This window comes from Nematostella vectensis, chromosome 2 (assembly GCF_932526225.1).
Source record: "Nematostella vectensis chromosome 2, jaNemVect1.1, whole genome shotgun sequence".
NCBI lineage: Eukaryota > Metazoa > Cnidaria > Anthozoa > Actiniaria > Edwardsiidae > Nematostella > Nematostella vectensis.
In genome coordinates, this window is record NC_064035.1 from 14,932,841 (window position 1) to 14,950,389 (window position 17,549).

Here is a 17,549-nt window from a genome sequence, read left to right on the forward strand (position 1 = left end):
GAAAGACACACGCGACAAACAAAGAAACGCACTGACAAACGACAGTCACAGTAACGTACTAACAAACAACAGTCAACATATAAACTACAATCATAGTAAGGAATCATATACTTGAGCAAATGTGGCATACCTTCTTTCTCGTCTAGTTTCTTGTCAGTCTTAGGCGCGACTTCCACCGCGTCAACCTGGAGCTTAGCCTTAGTCTGCGTCTCGCCGATGTCATTGAAGACCACGCACTTGTAGACACCGCTATCCTCTGGCTTTGCGTCCTCGATGACTAGCTGAAAGACTCCCTCTTTCGCATCGTCGATGATCATGAACCGACCCTTAAACACATCAGAAGCCACTTATTCACAGAAAAATGTAGATAGAGCTTTTCCCGGTTCATTTTATCCAATGCAGATAAACTAGCATTGTTTCCGTCCCAAACATGATTTGTTAAACGGCTGCAAGTTTGAGGATTCTTTCCAACGACTCACAACTCCTAAACCACTTGCTCCTGTTAGACAACTCCTAGATCAATGGCTAATGGTTTCGTTTCGTTCGCATAATACTCAAAAGTTCATCAGTTTTTTTTTATTAAATTGGTGACACCTTAGTCGGTACGGGCAGCTGGCTATACTATTGTCATTCAAGCATATTTTTCGTATTAGCAGAGTTGCAAAGTCTCCTCTTGCTCTACCTTATCCTCGACGATTGACTCTCCCTTGAACCATTCCACTTCTGGTGTTGGAGTACCCGACACTTGAGTGTTGAAAGTTGCCTTTTTACCAGCATCGACCTTTACGTCCTGCAAGGGTTTCTCGATCTTCGGAGCTGCTCCTTTCTCGTTAACTAGCAACTCAGCTGATGTGGAAACTGAGCCCAGCTCGTTTTTCGCCACGACCTGAGCAAAAAACATTCACACAACATTAATTTGATATCGGTACCACAACAAGGGAACCTTTATCTTTTTGTAAGGTTGTATAAACAAATGAGCATTAATTTGACGATTGATAATCCACTCTTATGAATAATTATATCTTTAGGTCCAATCAACTAGCTCACCTTGTATTCTGCTTCATCTTCTAGGACAGCCTTATGGAACGTGAGTACGCATGTCTCTCCATCATACGTAGGCAGTACACGTTTGTCCGGTTTCAACGGTTTGTCGTCTTTCATCCAGTCAATCTTTGGTTGTGGCTTCCCTGAAATCTTGCACACGAGCTTTGTATCTTCCCCTGCCGTGACCGTCACAGGTTTCAATTCGGCTTCCAGCGACGGCTTGGATCCTCTAGGCTTGGGGACTGGAATGAGAACAGGAACACGGTCAAGGTGGAATATTTGTATAAGTAGCACTGGTCTTTTTATGTATTTCTGGTAACAAACGCAGTAATAACACGCAAACACACAAGTCATAATACGTTACTTCGAGATAGCGACCCAAAAAGAAGTTGGCTGAATTCCTGTATAAAAGCGCCGCTGAAAGTTTGTCAAATGTCTTGTATTCGTTTTTTTTAAAGATATTTTTTAATTATAAATTGAGTGCTGGCGAGAATCAGTACGTACCCTCAACTTGTACGTCAAAGGTCCTAGTCGCCTTGCCAACTGCATTGGTGGCTTCGCACTTGTACATTCCCGTGTCCTCGGGTTTGGCACTGAGCACCTTGCAGTTGTACAAGTCATCTCGCGCTCGGATCGTCGTCCTCGGGCCGTCCCGCAGTGGCTTACCATCCTTGTACCATTTGACGTTTGGCTTGGGTTTGGCTGTAATCTGAGCACCAATGTCGATGTCCTCTCCCTGGCGTACAACTATGGGTGCTGCTTGATCTCCTACAAACTCTGGTGCACAGTCTTTTTCCTTTACCTTAAGATCGGCGCGTGAGTAGGCCGTGCCTGCTTGGTTGGCCAATGTGCATTTGTAAGTGCCTGCGTCTTTTACTTTTACGTCCGATATAATCAGTTCGTGCCTATCTTGTTCGGAGACTACCCGGAACCGACCGCTGTCCTCGATCTTCGTAGAACCCAAGAACCACTCAACTTCCGGTTGAGGGAACCCTGTTGAACGGACTTCAAACTTCGCAACACTCTCCTCAGTGACCTCCATAGGTTTGAGTTTTGTTTTGAAGTCTGGTTTAACTACAGGGTTGATGTGGAGCGTGGCAGAAGTTGATGCTTCTCCAAAGTCATTTTTCGCTACGCATTTGTACATCCCTTTGTCCTCAGGGCGTGTGGTTGGGATTGTCAGAGTTGCTACGTCATCAGTGTACTCCATCTTAGTCCGACGAACATCCACCACCTGTAAAATATAACAACCACTACAATTTAGCTGTTACCCCCATTTTTTGTCTTTGTGTTGTGTAGCTTTTGTTATCGTCCTTATTGCCATCGTTGTTGACTTTGCTAATTGAGAGTACAACTAGGAAACAAAGGTAGTAAAATAAGGGAGCAACAGAGAGTGGCTCCGAACTTCTGAAAGAAAACACGCACTAGATTAATGCCATTAATTGCCGTGGCGTATTTTCAAAGTGACAAACAAACAATGTTATTATGTTACAATTTCTAATGCATTTACACGCAATTAGCTTAAAACATGAAAAACCTGCATAATAATTTTAAAGCTTTTTCTAAATTACACTACTGCTTAAATAATTTGTATTGTAATAGCCTTTTACCTTTGCTTTCTCTTTAAACCATTCTACTGTAGGAGTAGGTGAACCTGTTATCTTGCACACAAGCTTTGCCTCGTCTCCCTCTAAAGCCTCCAGCGGCTGCAAGGCGTCCACCACTTTTGGTGCTTCTCCGGTGGCTACAGATAAACAAACGTTATGGCCCTAATGACAGATTTATTGTATAACTTACAGCAACTTGGTGTGTGTTATTGATGAATATGAAAATCAGTTAAGGTATAATAAACAAGACGTTACAAAGAACAGAATGGGCTCGATATATACATAGTATAGTATATTTCTGTTTTCGGCCCTGAATTCGACTGAACGTATGTGAACTTACTAGAAGCTTGTATTCCTCAGTGATATAGATTTTAAATGCGAAGCGCCCAGAAGATGGCTTATGCTGTGTGAACGCTATTTAAATGCTATATTTTTTCTAAACTGCTACGGATGTCAATAAAAAAAAAACTACTGTACAACTATATCCATGGTACAACTTACGCTTCATATCTTCTAATGTAATAGGCGCTGTTTCGACCACTTCGACTGTGACAGGTGCGAGCACTTCCTGTGGGACTTCTCCCACTGGCGTTTCTACTTCCGGTTTTCCGGCGACTGGTTCTTCGACTTGTGGTTTTTCAACTTCTGGTTCCTCGACTTCCGGTTTTTCAACTTTTGATTTCTCCGGTTGTTTCTTTTCCTCTACAGGTTTCTCGTTTACCAATAGCTCAGTTGTAGCAGAGGTAGAACCAAGTTCATTGGTCGCAACACACTTGTAGTCTCCTTCGTCATCAAGTGTGGCGTCGCGAATGGTTAGTGTGCTGGTTTTGCCGTCATAGTCCGCCCTCACGCGATTATCGGTCGTCACAGGCTCGTCGTCTTTAAACCATTCTAAAGTCAATCAATAAGATTTTAAGTCATGTAAGAATACCTAAAATACAAGATATCCTAACATCGCTTCAAAACACGCAAAATACAAGGGCTATGTTTCTGGTGCTAATAAGAGTATTCAATATTATAATATTTTTCTTGATAAATTAGGAAAATGACCTCAGGATGAACCGTTTCATTGAATAAAAACACAACACGAGATGGAGCTATGTCTAGTCTAAGCTATTTTAAGCTTAGCTATACGGGAGTGACAACGAGTATCACTTCATCGCGCGGCGCCTTTTTTCTTTGTAATATTAGCTTTATAAGCGTTAAAAGCATAATCGTAGTAAAAGAACATGCTAAATGTGTTAAAATCACACATAGTGATTCCACATGAACACGAATTACAAAACAACCAACCAGACACAACCAGGCCCAACCAGAAAGGAGATTACTGTTTTTACATAATCATTCTTCAATACAATTAAAAATATTAAGCTTAAACAATAAAATCGTTCTCGAAAATTTAAGCCTTGTGCGGTTTTAAAACAATTACAAGGTACAATCTAAGAGCATCGTATGGGGAACACATTCGGAGAATTGCTTTCAGAGCTAGCTAGTATATGGCTCGGCTTACACAAAGGGCGCGGTCATCTTATTTTTCAGCGGCGTTATTTCTTTTTTTGTTGCTTGCTTAAGATATCAAAATTCCTCCATCAAAAAAGAAGAAGCATGTCTAAAAATATATGAGGCGATCCAACTTACACCTGCGAGGGTAAGACCATCGGGGCGAACATCAGCGGCGCGGACGGTAGGCACGAGACCGTCCCGCATTCACTGACTAGTACTCGAATAAATCGTGTGACCTCGGGGTCAACATGTAAATTGTTCAGATCGAAATCAAACTGTATATTCTGTTTAATAGTTTTGCCACCTTATTAAATATTTTTGCTAATTCTTCGAACAATGTATTAGGGGACTTTTGCTTGAGTCAAATAATTCTTAATAATTAAGGTACCTTTAATTTGCCCGAGTAAACTTGTGAACAGGGAACATTTGGTTGCTTACGTTACACTCTTGGACAATCCTCCTCTTTCTATTATAAAATGTCACATTCTTAATGTTCCCTACATTATAAACTATGCTTTTTCACAACAAATCAGAAATATTTCATGTTCTCAGAAAATGTATGACATTCGCTGTAATAAAAATATGTACAGCTTTTTATATCTTATTGAAATTGTAAAAGGAACACCTTGTTCAACTAAAACAAGATTGTTAGATGATTTTTATATTAATCAAAGGTTTAAAAGCACACACAAAAAATAAGTATCTGTTATTATAACAAAATTTCTAAAACGCTTAGTGGGACTACAATTGCCAGAAAAGAGATAGACAGATTTTCTATCTCTTCTTAGGGAACTTCGGGTTCCCTAACGAACAAACATTCATATTGTAAATGAGTTTCTTACCGATAGTAGGTTGAGGTTCGCCGGATACTTTGCATTCGAGCTTGGCGTCTTCGCCCTCGCTGATCTCCTGTGGCTGGAGCTCAGAAACAAGACTCGGCGCCTCACCCTTAGGCTTTGAAGCTGTATACCGCGATAAATGAATAAATGAGTCAGATGAGTATAGGAATAAATTCTATCAAACCGCAGGTAAAAACATGTTTCTTGTGGTGGGTTAGTTGATGGTCTGAGTAAACAGGAGAGGAGAGGGCTGGCCCTTGTCGCGCCCTGCGAAGATAGCGACGTCAGGTGAATACCGGGCCTCACTTTCACGCAGAAACATTACGTGATGTCAAATGTAAATTCGTATGCGTTGCGGGATGCCTGTGTTAATAGTGTTCCCGGAATAATGATGATACGAGGTGAATTGGGTACTGGCAAAACAGGCACGAACTAACCCACGACAATAACGAATATATTCACATGAAAAAATCATCTATGAAAAAGGGCATTATACTGGGGGGGGGGGGGGGGGGCTATGTACCCAAACAGGTACAGGTTACAACAAATAATAGTTAGTATTGTGTAGTTAGCGAGTTAGTATAGTATAGTTAGTATATCTTTATCTCATGTTAGTGCAATTATGAAGTTATTTTTTTATATTTATAACACATGTTGACACCGTCAAGGCGATGCCCATAACAATCAGGACACTTCACCTTCAATCTGAACGTCAATGGTGGTGGAAGAGGTGCCCATCTTGTTTTGCGCCTCGCACGTGTAGCTTCCTGCGTCGTCTGGTTCGGTTGTGTGAATGTTCAATGTGTAGGTGTCTCCCCTTGGGCGAATATTCAATCTACTGCTCTGCCGAATAGGTTTCCCATCCTTGAACCATTTGACATCGGGTCTAGGATTCCCCAATATAGTGACGTTAATTACTAGTTCCTCTTTCTCAAGAAGGACTATCTTCTCTGTGCGTTCAGGTCTCGTGATTTCTGGAGGAAACATTTTCTCTGTCACCTTGAGGTCGCCACGGCAGGTCACTTTCCCGACCTGGTTGGTTGCAACGCATTTGTACGTGTCGTCGTCGTCCCGCACTGTGGTCTTGATAATCAAAGTGTATGAGTCACCTTCTTCGATAAACTCATAACGGTCGGTATCCGTTAGCTTGGTTGTGCCACAGAACCATTCCACGTTTGGAGTTGGTGTCCCAACTACTCTCACGTCTAAACGAGCTTCCTGACCTTCTTCTACCTCAACTGGCTTCAACTTTTTGGTGAAATCAGGCCTTACTAGTGCGGTAATACGAACGCGAGTTTCTGACTTCACTGACCCGATATCGTTACGAATAACGACCTGGTATTCGGTGTTGTCATCAAGTCGGGTTTCCTTGATGGTTAATGTAGTTGTGTTATCCGTGGTAGTGATCTTATAGCGACGTCCGTCTCTCACTGGGGTGCTAGCCTTGAACCATTCAGCCACAGGCGCTGGAGTCCCGGTGAATTTACACGTCAGGGTAACAGGGTTCCCTTCCAATTCTTCCATCTCCTGGAGTGATTCGGTTATCTCAGGGGCTTCTCCCGCTGGTTTCTTAGCTAAGACAATAAAGCGTATAGAGCCTATTACTTGGAAAATCCCGGCCACAAATAAAACTGAGTAAGACCCGTATTGGTGAGATTGGTAACATCGTTTCATGAGCAGAAATATATAAATGCTTACCTTCAACATTGACGATAAATGTCCTGGTGTTAACTCCGGCCTTGTTCTTAGCTTCACATTTGTACGTGCCCGAGTCATTAGGCGTGACAGCCATGATATCAACAATACAACTATCACCTTTGTGATCAATAATGATACGATCATCTTCTGTTAAGGGCTTGTTGTCTTTGGTCCAGTGGACCTCAGGCTTGGGTTTACCGGTAACATGCAACTCCAGGGTCATGTCATCATCTTCTATCAATGTAAGCTGTGTCGCTTCCTCTTCCGCGAATTCAGGGGCAACAAGTAATTCTTCGATTTGTATTTCCGCCTCGGCGGTTGCTTTTCCAGTATCGTTGGTTGCCTGACAGATGTAGACGCCTGAGTCGAGTGGCTTAGCGTTACCTATAATTAACGAGAAAAGGTCTCCTTCTTCATCGTCAACGATAAGGAAACGACCTTCGTCTGCAACCTTCTGATCGCCTTTGAACCAATCAACGGTTGGCTCAGGTTTCCCACCTACTCGTGCATCCAATCGAATTTCATCACCTTCTAAGACGGTCACGTTTTGAGGGGTTTTCTTAAAGAAAGGCTTCTCGGTGGCTTCATTTACAAGGAGCTCAGCTTCAGATGTAGCTACCCCTGATTCATTTTTGGCAACAACCTTGTACAAAGCCTCATCATCAAGTTCTACATGACGCACTTCAAGAACAACCGAGTCTTTGTCCCTCTCTATTTTGATTCGTTGTGTTTCCTTCAGGGGCTGGTCACCCTTAAGCCATTCCGTAGTTGGAGCCGGCTCCCCTGTCACGGTGCACTCTAGCCTGGCAGTCTCTTTTTCCATGAGTTCCAATGTTTCGAGGGGTTTCGTGAACTTTGGAGCAACCCCTTTAGGTTTCGCTTCTAAGATTTAAGTGCACCATGCTTTTAGAATATAACGAGGCATGCAACATGCGAGAATTTAAAGTTATATGGTCTGAAATACCAGAGAAGATTTTCCAGTAGAATAATGAAATCCGAATCAATACGACCACCAGCTTAATCTGTACTCTGGTTATTACGGACACTTAGGGTTTAGAGTTATCAACTCCCAACTGTGCATGCGCACAAAGCTTGGATGTCATATTTAACGAGTTCTAATAAAATTGATGCTCTTATCAAATATTAATAATCAGTCATGCCATGCCGATACATGCTTAATTCTTGACATGCTTTTGACTTACTAAATTTTTAAACTAAAGGAAATACGTCATCTTTATCTTCTGTTATCACACCGTATCGTACTTGGTCACTTACTTTCAACGTTGACATCAAACTCCTTGCTGGCGGTGCCATGCTCGCTCTTAGCTGTGCACTTATAGCGCCCGCTGTCTTCGGGCTTTGCATCTGATAGCACAAGTACACACTCGTCATCCTTAGTGGTGGTCGTCAGGCGGTCTGTCTTTTTTATTGGCTTGTCGTCTTTGGTCCACTTAATTTCCGGCTTTGGTTTCCCTCTCACGCGAACGCTGAGGTCTAGTTCGTCACCCTCAGTGATATTGATTGGAGCTAATTAAAAGGGAAAATAATTCAAACGGTAAGAGCATTAACACTATCTTTGAGTTTCCCTTAAGACATTAGCTTTTTTCCTCCTCGCAAAAAGGAATAGCACAACGATATAATTTAATACTAACCTGTATCCCCGAAGACCTCAGGTGCCGAAGTCTTTTCTTTCACCGAAAGCTCCACGATACATGTACTCTTCCCAGCCTCACTGGTTGCAATACACTTGTACGTGTCTGCGTCACTTAAGCGCGTGTCATCGATTATCAACGAATATAGATCCTCTTCGTCAATTATCTCAAAGCGACCCTCGTTATCAATCTTCGTTCTGTTCTTGAACCATTCCACCTTTGGAGTTGGCTTTCCATCAATTCTTACATCGAACCGGACTTCATCGCCTTCGAGAACCTGCAGGGGCTGCATCTTCTGCTTGAACTCAGGCTTCCTCAAAGTCTCCTTCACGAGAACCTCTGTAGTAATGGTGGCCTGGCCCACTTCGTTGGTCGCAACGCACTTGTACTCGCCCTCATCGTCTCGCTCAGAGGGCATGATCTTCAGAGTACACCGTTCTCCGCCGAATGTGGTCTTGATGCGATGGTCGTCTTGTACTTTCTCGCCATCTACCATCCACTCGACAGTTGGCGTTGGTTTGCCTTTGACGCGGGCGTCAAGACTGATGCGCTCTCCCTCGCGGACAGTTACAGGTTGAAGTTTCTTTGTGAACTCTGGTATGGTCCCCTTGTCTATAACAAAAACAATGACAATTTTAGTACAATTTAAACGCGGTTGGCGTCCTGCCATGGGGACACATTTTGGAATTACCTGGAGATGCTTCAAATCCCCAAAATAAATATGAAGCTTTTTTTACCAACTCTCCATTTATCATGATGGGTTTTCTTTGTGAATCTTCACACAGTTAGCGTTATACCCTTATCCACTAAACATGACGACACCCAAAACGAGAGAAAATCGCTCAACAGCATAATCGCTTTGACTAAATTCTCTCCTCAGCTTATTGAAAAATAATGTTCGGCTTCAATAATGCGAGGCACGGGGCCACGTTGTTACTCACCTTTGATATTAACTTCATAGGTCCTGGTGTCCTTGCCAGCGGGGCTTTCAGCTACGACAGTGTACTTGCCTGAATCATCAGGCTTTCCCCCTTTGATCTTGAGTGAGTGTTCGTCATCCTTGGCCTTGACCTCAAGGCGCCTCGTGCTCTTTACAGGCTTGTCATCCTTGAACCACTCAACCTTCGGTGTCGGTTTTCCAGTGACGGTCAAGTCAAGAGACACGTCGTCTCCAGTGTTAACGTCGAATGTGGACTTTTCCGGCTCTTTTTGAAATTCGGGAGCGATCTCTTTTGGTTTGACAGTGAGTACAGCTTCGCATGTTATCTCGTCGACATCATTGGCAGCGATACAAGTGTATTTACCAGTATCTCCCAATTTAGTATTCTCAATCACCAGTGTGAAGATTTCTTCCTTGACGGCGTCAATGTGTACAAAGCGTCCTTCGTCAGGGATAAGTTCTTCGCCTCTGTACCAATCGATCGATGGTTCTGGCACACCATCAACGTGTACATCGAATCGCGCCTCCTCACCCTCCATTACTTCGATGTTTTTCATAGTTTCAATGAACACTGGCGCTTTCGTTTCTGGTGAAGCTGCCTCCTCTTCCGGGACCTCTGGAATGGTTTCTACCAAGGGCTCTAAGATTGGAGTGGCCGCATCGGCTTGAGCTGGAGCTTCTAAAGATCAAATGAAGAACAAAAATAAATATGTTTACCTTGCTTTGAGAAGCATGGTCATTTAGAGCATTGGTATCCAGTCATTTGTCCACAACCCGATTCGTCCAGAAGTTGAGTCAACTCGTCCACAAGTAGAGTCAACTCGTCCACAAAATTAGAGTCAATTCGTTTAGTTTAAACCTAGTAGGGAACAATAATTATCTTTCAATATGATCTGTTCTAATCTGAAGTTGAAATTTCACTTCGACGATCTGTGCTAATGATCGATATCAGATCCAGGACCATTAACAAAATACGGTCAAAACAAAGGAGAGATAACTTCCGAACCGAGGTCAGAATTTATCTATCAGGATTTATACGTTAAAAAAACACTCTACTAGATTGGGCCACAGAGGCTTTCCAAAGGGTATCAAAATATCTCATGGTAAACAGGGCTAATGCAAGACTGTTGTACATACCCTGCTCAGGCTTGCTGGTCACAAGCAGTTTTCCTTTACTACTGTCCTTGCCAGCCTCATTCATAGCCACCACGCTATACACGGCGTCATCTTCCGGGGCGCAACCCTCAATCACCAGGGAGAACAGTTCCTTATCCTTGTCGTCCACATCGTCAATGATAATAAACTTGCCAGAATCGTCTAATAGTTCGTCATTCTTGAACCATTCAACAACTGGCTCAGGTTTTCCAGCCACGCGAATATCAAAACGCACTACGTCACCTGAATAAAGATAAATACACAAATTAAAACACAGCCAGGCTAGCCAATAAATAATGATTAGGTAGTTAAGAAGATGGGATGTTTACAAGTGTTGACCACCCATTCAATTGGACTAGAAATTAAAAAAATGAGTAAGCCATAGAGAAATAAATGGAGCTGTCCCAAAATTTTAGAAACCCTTCCCGAACATGGATAAAAGAAAATGCAAAATAGAGAAAAACATTTAGAGCCCAAAATATAGCATATCCCTAGTACGATTTGTTAAAATAGAAAATGTTACGGTACCTTCGTTTGCCTCAGTGTCCTTGAGCCCCTCCTTGATAACAGGAAGTGAGATGCCTTCTTCAACAATCAGCTCGGTCTTGACGTCTACACTTCCAGCAATGTTGGTTACCACACACTTGTATTCTGCCTCGTCGTCTAGCTCAGCCGACTGGATGATCAGTGTGTGTTGGTCGCCATCGGTGTCGTACATGATGCGCTCATCCTCTTCTAGCAGGTAGTCGTCTTTGTACCAGAGAACCTGAGCATCGGGACCACCGGAAATCACACACTCAAGTCGGACCGAGTCGCCTTCTAGAACATCGATCTCATCATTCAAAGGCTTTATGATGATTGGTGCTGAAACAAACAAAGCTAAGGCTTGCACTAGTGCTCGAAAAAGGTGGCAAAAACGATCGCACCTGTTGCAAACGTGTTGGAGATGATGTAACACTGCAACATTTCTTTTGTAATCTTTTACATACCTGGTACCGCAGCGTCCACTACCTCTTCGACAGGGGTGACTTCAGCAGCTTCTTTTACTAAAGTAAAAAAAAAGTGGACGATAAAAATATAATTTCAAGAAATGGATCGTCAAAAAAGAATAAATTACTCACCTTCAACGATGACCTCTGCATCTGTCACAGCCTCACCAGCGACATTTTCAGCCACAACCTTATAATACATTGCCTCATCTTCAAGGGTAACGGGAGAAATCGTCATGGTGTGCTTGTTTCCGTCTTTGGTAAAGGTGTGCCTCTCATCTGGCACTAGCTCTTTGTTGTCCTTGAACCACTTAATGTGTATAGGGCTGGTTCCATCTGTCTCAACCAACATATCAACTGTGGACCCCTCCTCAAGCTCTTGGTCCTTCAGCGGAGTGACAAACCTCGGTGGCTCAGCCCTAAAAAGAAATAGTCTAAATCAAACAATGCAAATAATAATAATAATAATGGACATAAAATGAGAAAATACTTACTCTGATTCCACAGCTTCCAACTCTGAAACGAAAACAAAATAGTCGTTATGTCACATAAAATACAATATTCTTAATAGATAAAACAAGCAAAGGAAATACCAGAGGATGCGGAACTTTCTATCGTCTATTACGCTGTCTCATCAACTCGAGGGTTTTTTTAGTTGACCATCTTCCACATCGACACCCTTACCTTCCACTATAACTTCTGCAGAAGTGCTGGTATCGCCCATTTTGTTTCTGACCGTGCAGGTGTAAAGTCCCTCATCATCTACATCAGATTTGCTAATAGCGAGAGTGCTACTCGTCTCGTCCGTCTTGATGGTGACCCTATTGTCGGCAACCACACGATGGGCGTCCTTTGTCCATGTAACGCTCGTTTCACCTTCGCTGACAAACTCCGCGACTAGCGTTACGGGCGTAGTCTCTTCTACTTCCGCATCGACTAACTCTTTGGTGATCCGAGGTCCAGCTGGTTCAGTAGGTTCTTCTATTCAAGGAGGAAAAAATCTTTTTAAAAGAATCAGTGACACTTTCGAATGAAATAACTTTAGTAATTCAGATATGCAAAAGTGTGTATCAAAATTTAATTATTATTATCATTATAAGTACTTACCCTGCTTAGGCCTGCTATGCACAAGCAGTTTTCTTTTACTAGTGTCCTTGCCAGCCTCATTCATAGCCACCACGCTATACACAGCGTCATCGTCCGCGGCGCAACCCTCAATCACCAGGGAGAATAGTTCCTTATCCTTGTCGTCCACATCGTCAATGATAATGAATTTACCAGAATCTTCCACGAGCTCGTCATTCTTGAACCATTCAACCACTGGCTCAGGTTTTCCAGCCACGCGAATATCAAAACGCACTATTTCACCTAAACAAAAACATATACAAAAGTTATAATACAGTTATACAAGCCTTGCACGACTAATAGATAATTAGCAACACTTTAAACTATAATAACGCTATGTAACCTTCATTGGCCTCAGTGTCCTTGAGCCCCTCCTTGATAACAGGAAGTGAGATGCCTTCTTCAACAATCAGCTCGGTCTTGACGTCTACACTTCCAGCAATGTTGGTTACCACACACTTGTATTCTGCCTCGTCGTCTAGCTCAGCCGACTGGATGATCAGTGTATGTTGGTCGCCATCGGTCTCGTAACTGACGCGCTCATCCTCTTCTAGCAGGTAGTCGTCTTTGTACCAGAAAACATGAGCATCGGGCCCACCGGAAATCACACACTCAAGTCGGACCGAGTCGCCTTCTAGAACATCGATCTCATCGTTCAAGGGTTTTTTAATGAAAGGGGCTTCTGAAATAAAATATATAAGTTATAAATTTTAAAAAACTTTTTTTGTTTGCAGAGACACTTAACCCACCCCACCGTACCTTCAGCTGGAGTAACCGACACGGGCATTATAACCTCCTTAGGGACAGGAGCCTCATCTTCCATCGGAACAGTAACTTCTACAGGCTTGAAGCTGATAGGGGCAACTGACTCTTCTTCTACGAGCGGCTTTTGCACAGCACTGGAAGGTTCGGGCTTCTTGGCCTCCTTTTCAGGCTTTATGAAGGGAGCTTCATCTCCTATAGGCACAGAGATCTCAACTGGTTTGAATGCCACAGGAGTAAATTCTGCTTCCGTCACTGTCGGCTTTTTGTCTTCACCAGGTGCAGTGATTGACATATCCACGGCTCCAAAAGGTTTTCTTCCAGCAATAGAGGCCTCTGACGTTAATCGTTCTCGCTCTTTGTCCTTCAGCCCCTTTATATCCACTTCCACAGGGCCGAACTTTGGCTTTTGTACAGGAATTGTGATCTCTGTTTTGCCAGGGGTGGGCGTTACCCTGAAATTACAAAAATTTGGAAATGACTCCTCAAATTCATGACTATTCTGCTGATATCTTATAACACCCGACCAATTCCTTACAAGTTATCGATCTATTTAATCTTTTTAATCTCTAACGTCATAATACCTACTCAATTTACTACAAAAGAAACATTTTACTCACTTTGGAATGATGCCTTCATCTTCGGCCTCTGATACTAAAAAACAAGAGGAAGTTTTACTCTAATGGAAATACGAGGCAAGTAAAGAACAAACAAACACATACCTGTCATGACTACGAGTTCTGCTTCGGAGACGGCTTTCCCAAATGGATTGCTGAGAACGATTTTGTAAGAGCCCTCATCGTCTGGAACAGTTTTAGTGATGACAAGGGTGCTGCTATCAGATTCGCGTATGATATGAACGCGATCATCTTCCCTAACGGGTTTATTCTCCTTAAACCATTGAACTTCTGGAATAGGTTTACCGGTAAATTTCACATTCATAGTGAAAGAGCTGTCCTCGACAATCTCATCGCTCTTCAGTGGCTCGACATACTTGGGAGCCTCACCCTCAGGCATTAGCGCTGCAGGTACAGAAAAAATAACGCATTTGTACACATTTAAACGGTTTTCATTGACCTTGAATTATTCCCAGGACAGTAAATAAAATAAATACTAGTAATACCTTCCTAGTTCTTCAAAAGTTTGAAGGAAAATGCTTAACTTCTCTTATATTCATCAATTTGCATTAACTGTTTTCAACACCATGTATCCATTTTTCAGTCAGATAATTATTTAAATTTGAAGGAAAATGGTAATTACCCAGAGTAATAATCGCGGAACTATCCATCTCACCTGAGATATCGACATTGATGTTTCTCGTTGTTGTACCAGACTTGTTTGTAGCCTTGCACGTGTACTTTGCGGTGTCGTCGGGAGAAGCACCCACGATTGTCAGCGAGTGGATGTCATCTCTGTAATCCACGCGAATCTTTTGACTCGGTTTCACTGGTTTGTCATCTTTGAACCATTGGATTTCAGGCTTAGGTTCCCCAGTTATTTTAACCTAGATGAAACAAAAACGATGTTTAACAAACGAGATTGATTTGAAAAGCATTGGATTTTCTTCAACATTAAAAAGGTTGAAGGACAACTAGTCTCAAAAAGATCCCAACCTCAAGTGTAAGATCCCCTCCATCAGAGATTTCTAGGGGTCCCTCGCCGACATGCGGACTGAACTCAGGTGGCGTTCCAACGTCGGTTATAGGCTTTTTCTTCTCAATCACGGTTAACTTCGAAACAGTCATATCCTCCCCGGCATCATTGGATATGATGCATTTGTAGTTTCCTTTGTCGATCGGTTTGACATCTTCAATGATCAGTGTTGACGTGTCTTCTTCGGTGTTGATGAGGAACCGGCCAGTGTCGGAGACCAACGTGTCCTCGTGATACCAATCAACATCAGGTGTTGGTGATCCTTCGTACTTCACTCTGAACCAAACCGACTCGCCGGTGATGATTTCAGTGTCGTGTGTTGTCTCGATAAACTTTGGTTTTACAAGCGCCTCATTGACAAGCAGCTCTGCTACTGTTGCGGCCTTTCCGAAATCGTTCATTGCAAGGCACTTGTATTCGCCCTCGTCATCAAGGCAAGAAACTGCAAACGTTTACAAATATGCGTTAAGTCGTTTGAGATTTATTCGAGATCTAAAAAAGTGCTTTTAAATAACATTCTAGAGATAAACAATATAAAAATAAAATAGTTTCTAAATGTCAAGTTGATTTTTAAGCAAACATGTTCTCGTGCTTGAGGTTTTACCAGAGGCTTACATTATGTGCAAAGTAATTACCTGTGATATTAAGCACACACGTCTCTCCATCAAAGACTGTGGTAATCCTGTCATCCTCTTTGACAACATCCCCGCCTTTTAGCCATGTTATCTGCGGCTCTGGTGTCCCCGTGACACTGCATTCCAGTCGCACAGGTTGAGTCTCGAATACCTCTAAAACTTTTAAGGGCTTGATAAACTCGGGAGCGGCGCCCTCTGGATTTTCGACTGCAATAAAATTTGTTATTCGAAATAAGCACACAAAGACTGTTAATCTCTTCTACCTTCAGGGTAATCACAATTGACTGACCACAATGTAAAGAGCAATTGTTACCTATCGTGATGTCAAACATCTGGGTAAATGTTCCTGAATCATTCTTCGTCACACATTTGTAAGTGCCAGCATCGCTAGGGGAAGCAGACGTGATGGTCAGCTCGTAGTCATCAACGGTAGTTTTGATAACATATGGCTTTCTGTTGGAGAGTTTTCTGTCATCTTTGTACCACTCCACTTCCGTCCGAGGAGTACCACTGACAGCTACTTTCATGGTTATGTCTGAGCCTTCAACAGTACGGACAGGCGTCTTATCCAGCTCCGATATTTTCGTCAAAACCTGAACATAAAAACGTTTAAACAATCAACATTTTCAGGCTGTAAGAAGGCATAATAAGTGAAATTTATATTGATGGTTAGGCCAAACGAGAAAAAGAAATTAAGAGTTCTACATTACCTGTAGAGTGGCTGTGCTTGTTGCCTTTCCCGCCTCGTTCACGGCGACACACTCATATTCACCAGCGTCCTCAGGAATAACATCTTCAATGACAAGGGAGTAAAGCTCCTTGTCCTGGTCATCTACATCATCGATAATCATGAACCGACCGAGATCCTGCAGCTGCCGGCCATCCTTGAACCATTCCACAAGTGGTTGAGGACTGCCGCGGACACGGACATCGAACCGGGCAACATTCTCCTCCTTGATCTCAAGCGACTTTAAAGGTTGGATTATGACGGGCATGAGAACCGCTTCTTCGACAATCAACTCGGTCGTCATGGAAACCACACCACGGTCTGTAGCAATGTCACATCTAAAAATTGTTAATAGTTCAACAGTTGAGGCGAAAAAAAGATATTAGGACAGCTAGAAATACGATAAAATTGACAAATATCATAATTGATATTGAATGATAATCGAATATAGCTGCAAAAAGATAAGTAACACACTGTAAGGCTATAACCAGAAATTTTGACATCTATCGTCTTGTTCCAATAGATCAGTAAAAATATATATCTAGTAAATGTACCTCCACAATTAAGTATCAAAACAAGCAATAATTGATCAACAAATATTTTTTAGTCATACCTGTATTCTGCTTCGTCGTCAATAACAATATCGTGTATTCTCAACGAACAGAGTCCATTATCAAACGCTGTCTCAAACCGTGGACTATCTCCCAAAGGAACATCATCTTTGTACCACGTGATTCTCGCGTCCTCCGCGCCTGAAGACTGACACTCAATAGTCACAGACGAGCCTTCCACTACTTCGATCTCTTTAGAGTATTCCTGGATCTGCGGGCCCGTGTCAACCCCTATATGGGCAGTGGATAAATGAAATTAAATGAATTTATGAATTCAGGACACAACCCTCATAAACACACCTTCAGCTAGAAACTCGTTTCTTTTCTAAGCGGATAGTTAAAAAAGGCTCAGGTATACACCCAATTTCCTTGAAGACTAAAGATTCACAATAATATATGTGGACAACAAATTAAAAAGGAACCAGTAACAAACATGTAAAAGGCTGTGTCGCGCTGCATTAAGAAAATTAAGACTAATTTATAATAATATGCAAATCCCCTGGACAACTACCGATAACTATCACTACCACGGAACCTTAAGTACAGGCCGGCGTCAAAATCCAATACAAGGATGATAAGAAAAAAAAATTTAACTAATAAGTATATTCA

The 17,549-nt window shown here is 42.4% G+C and overlaps 1 protein-coding gene across 6 annotated transcripts in view; it reads right to left on the reverse strand.

Moving 5' to 3' along the window:
• Positions 1–17,549, reverse strand: part of LOC5521826 (titin) — a 171,210-nt gene that overhangs the window by 98,136 nt on the left and 55,525 nt on the right. For all 6 annotated transcript variants that reach the window (XM_048723309.1, XM_048723312.1, XM_048723310.1 and 3 more), the window contains exons 54-82: positions 16,943–17,171; positions 16,313–16,667; positions 15,916–16,195; positions 15,603–15,809; positions 14,928–15,409; positions 14,608–14,818; positions 14,037–14,336; positions 13,935–13,968; positions 13,312–13,769; positions 12,896–13,234; positions 12,535–12,795; positions 12,112–12,408; positions 11,922–11,943; positions 11,560–11,846; positions 11,428–11,484; positions 10,967–11,302; positions 10,421–10,681; positions 9,285–9,962; positions 8,344–8,955; positions 7,967–8,218; positions 6,692–7,573; positions 5,692–6,567; positions 4,997–5,116; positions 3,153–3,542; positions 2,655–2,788; positions 1,549–2,278; positions 1,048–1,286; positions 683–886; positions 131–326 (exon numbers count right to left, since the gene is read on the reverse strand). In XM_048723309.1, coding sequence (XP_048579266.1) covers positions 131–326; positions 683–886; positions 1,048–1,286; positions 1,549–2,278; positions 2,655–2,788; positions 3,153–3,542; positions 4,997–5,116; positions 5,692–6,567; positions 6,692–7,573; positions 7,967–8,218; positions 8,344–8,955; positions 9,285–9,962; positions 10,421–10,681; positions 10,967–11,302; positions 11,428–11,484; positions 11,560–11,846; positions 11,922–11,943; positions 12,112–12,408; positions 12,535–12,795; positions 12,896–13,234; positions 13,312–13,769; positions 13,935–13,968; positions 14,037–14,336; positions 14,608–14,818; positions 14,928–15,409; positions 15,603–15,809; positions 15,916–16,195; positions 16,313–16,667; positions 16,943–17,171 — 9,729 coding nt within the window. The remainder of the gene's footprint in view (positions 1–130; positions 327–682; positions 887–1,047; positions 1,287–1,548; positions 2,279–2,654; positions 2,789–3,152; positions 3,543–4,996; positions 5,117–5,691; positions 6,568–6,691; positions 7,574–7,966; positions 8,219–8,343; positions 8,956–9,284; positions 9,963–10,420; positions 10,682–10,966; positions 11,303–11,427; positions 11,485–11,559; positions 11,847–11,921; positions 11,944–12,111; positions 12,409–12,534; positions 12,796–12,895; positions 13,235–13,311; positions 13,770–13,934; positions 13,969–14,036; positions 14,337–14,607; positions 14,819–14,927; positions 15,410–15,602; positions 15,810–15,915; positions 16,196–16,312; positions 16,668–16,942; positions 17,172–17,549) is intronic.